The sequence below is a fragment of the Galeopterus variegatus genome, unplaced genomic scaffold (assembly GCF_000696425.1).
Source record: "Galeopterus variegatus unplaced genomic scaffold, G_variegatus-3.0.2 Scaffold6449, whole genome shotgun sequence".
NCBI classification, from domain to species: domain Eukaryota; kingdom Metazoa; phylum Chordata; class Mammalia; order Dermoptera; family Cynocephalidae; genus Galeopterus; species Galeopterus variegatus.
Window position 1 is genome coordinate 63,474 of NW_007732560.1, and position 2,702 is coordinate 66,175.

The 2,702-nt window shown below is 48.1% G+C and overlaps 1 protein-coding gene across 2 annotated transcripts in view; it reads left to right on the forward strand.

Annotated features, from left to right (window-relative positions):
• Window positions 1-2,252: 2,252 nt before the first annotated feature.
• Window positions 2,253-2,702, forward strand: part of MED25 (mediator complex subunit 25) — a 20,296-nt gene continuing 19,846 nt past the window's right edge. For both annotated transcript variants that reach the window (XM_008590909.1, XM_008590910.1), the window contains exons 1-2: window positions 2,253-2,432; window positions 2,529-2,574. In XM_008590909.1, the coding sequence (XP_008589131.1) occupies window positions 2,299-2,432; window positions 2,529-2,574 (180 nt within the window). In that variant the 5' untranslated portion in view covers window positions 2,253-2,298. The remainder of the gene's footprint in view (window positions 2,433-2,528; window positions 2,575-2,702) is intronic.

Here is a 2,702-nt window from a genome sequence, read left to right on the forward strand (position 1 = left end):
AACCGGCCATCCCTATATGGGATCCGAACCCGGGGCCTTGGTGTTATCAGCACCGCACTCTCCTGAGTGAGCCACGGGCCGGCCCAAGGGTCGGTTTCTATACCGGCCAGCCGCCACACACACACACACACAAAATATATGTGTGTATATGTATACATCTACTTCATCTTTTTAATGTCTTTTTATAATCTATTTTCTGGATGTAACAAATTGATTTGCCCAATCCTGTATTGACATATGTTAGCAAAGTTCTAGGGGAAGAAACAGATGCATAAAATAATTTTTTTAAAAAGTAAAATATCAATTTCTCCCTGTTGGTTCATACAGTTTTTCTTTAGTTCATTTAAATTTATTCTGACTACTGTTATGTTTGTCTTTATTTCTACCATCTTTTACATTTCTTGTTGTCCTGTCTTTTATTTCGTTGTTTTTGGCAGCTGGCCAGTACAGGGATCCGAACGCTTAACCTTCATGTTATACACAGTACTGTAACCAATGGAGCTAACCAGCCAGTCCATGTTAGAAATACGTTGATTTTGTTAGGAGTGATAACGGCATGTCAGTTATGTAAGAAAATGTCCATAAATTTTAAAAGATGCCTGCCAATCATGTAGAGATAAAATGATATGACTTTAGGGCCGGCCCGTGGCTCACTCGGGAGAGTGCGGTGCTGATAACACCAAGGCCACGGGTTCGGATCCCATATAGGGATGGCCGGTTCGTTCACTGGCTGAGCGTGGTGCTGACAACACCAAGTCAAGGGTTAAGATCCCCTTACCGGTCATCTTTTTAAAAAAAAAAAAAAAATGATATGACTTTAGGGGTTGGCTTTAAAATGCTTCAGCAAAGAAAAGGAAGGAGAAAAGGGATGGATGAAGTAAATGTGACAAAATGGTGATACTGCTGTATTCAAAGGGAATGAACCCTTTTGCCTTAAAATATATTGCCAGACTGTTATGGGGCCAGTTGTCCTGACCCATACTGCCACTGGACAATATCCCACTAGAAGTTAGCCCTGGTAATTTCACCCAATCTTTCCCACCCTTATTGATATTCTTTCCAAAAGTAATTAACATAACAAAGGTAAAATGCTATATCATAATTGGGCTTTCTGTTAGCACTTTTTTTTTTTTTTTTTCTTAAAAGATGACCGGTAAGGGGATCTTAACCCTTGACTTGGTGTTGTCAGCACCACGCTCAGCCAGTGAGCGAACCGGCCATCCCTATATGGGATCCGAACCCGTGGCCTTGGTGTTATCAGCACCGCACTCTACCGAGTGAGCCACGGGCCGGCCCTCTGTTAGCACTTTTTAACTGGTGAAGATAATTAGTTTTCAGATGTTTTTCGGCCTTTAAAATTTTGTGTGGCGGGGGAAGGGGGAAGCCTACTCACGTTGCTCCCCAAATAATTTCCATTTTTCTAAATTATTGATGAGTAAGATTTATTTGTGCAGTAAATTTCTGTCAACACATTTGTTACAAAGATTTTCCCAGTTTATCGTTCATTTTCAACTTGGTTACGCAGTCTTTGTGTGTTAGGGCTTTACTGTAACGCTGATACTCTATTCCAGCACCCACGGTTATACCAAGTATTTCTTTTTCCTTCAGGTAGTTTTAAGGTTTCCTGTCATATTTACATTTTTAATCCACCAAGAATGTATTTAAGTTGTAGGCCAGTTTTTGGCTTCTCCCGCAGAAAACAACTATCAAGTGTTGCCTAGCAACCTCCACTTGGGTCGCAGGTCGGCTTCTTTGGGGGCGGGGGTCGGGGTGGGGAAACAGAGGCACACCCAAGTTGACTGCAACCTTAAAGCGTTGCCTGGAAACCTCGTTTCGGACGATGTGATTGGACCGTCACACGTCCCTCCCCCATCACAGGAAGAACACAACCAGAAACTTAATCTCTCTGTTAGAAAACAAGGGCAGCGTATTCGTTGCACAGCAACCAGGTCTCCCGACCCTCCCTCTGAGACGAGAGTCGGAAACAGGCGCCCCGCTCAAAGATGGCGGCCGACTGTGCCGCTTTCAATTTATTTCGCTCTGGACAGTCCTGACAATAATTCAGTCTTCTCCGTCAGGCCTTTGAAGGGGCTCATTTTGCTCTTCCCGAACCTTCCACGCGGTGGGAGTGAATGAGGATGAAGCTAGAACAAACCTCCCTGGGTACCCCACACAAACATGGCCGCCTGCGAGTAGGCAGCGGCACGACGTCGTCCGGTGCGGGTGCGCGCGCAGCGCGGGCGGACTTCCGCTCATCCTGCTGTGGCTGGGGCGGCGGTGGCTGCTGTCGCGAGGGGAATGGTCCCCGGGTCGGACGGCCCGGCCCGCGCCGGGGGCCTAGTGGCCGATGTGGTGTTTGTGATTGAGGGTACGGCCAACCTGGGACCCTACTTCGAGGGGCTCCGCAAGCACTACCTTCTCCCGGCCATCGAGTGAGTGAGGTTTCCGCAACTCGACCCCGCCCTTTGATTTTAGTTATCCACGGCCTTTTGTTTGATTCCCCGACATTTCACCTCCGACCCTCACAGGTATTTTAATGGAGGTCCGCCTGCTGAGACGGACTTCGGGGGAGATGTGAGTTTGGGGTCTCTTGAGCCTGAGGGAGCGGGTGTTTGGGGCCCGGACTCCTGGGTCTGAGGGAGGAGGGGGCTGGGGGTCGGGACTCCTGGGTCCGAGGGAGGAGGGGCTGGGGGCCCGGCCTC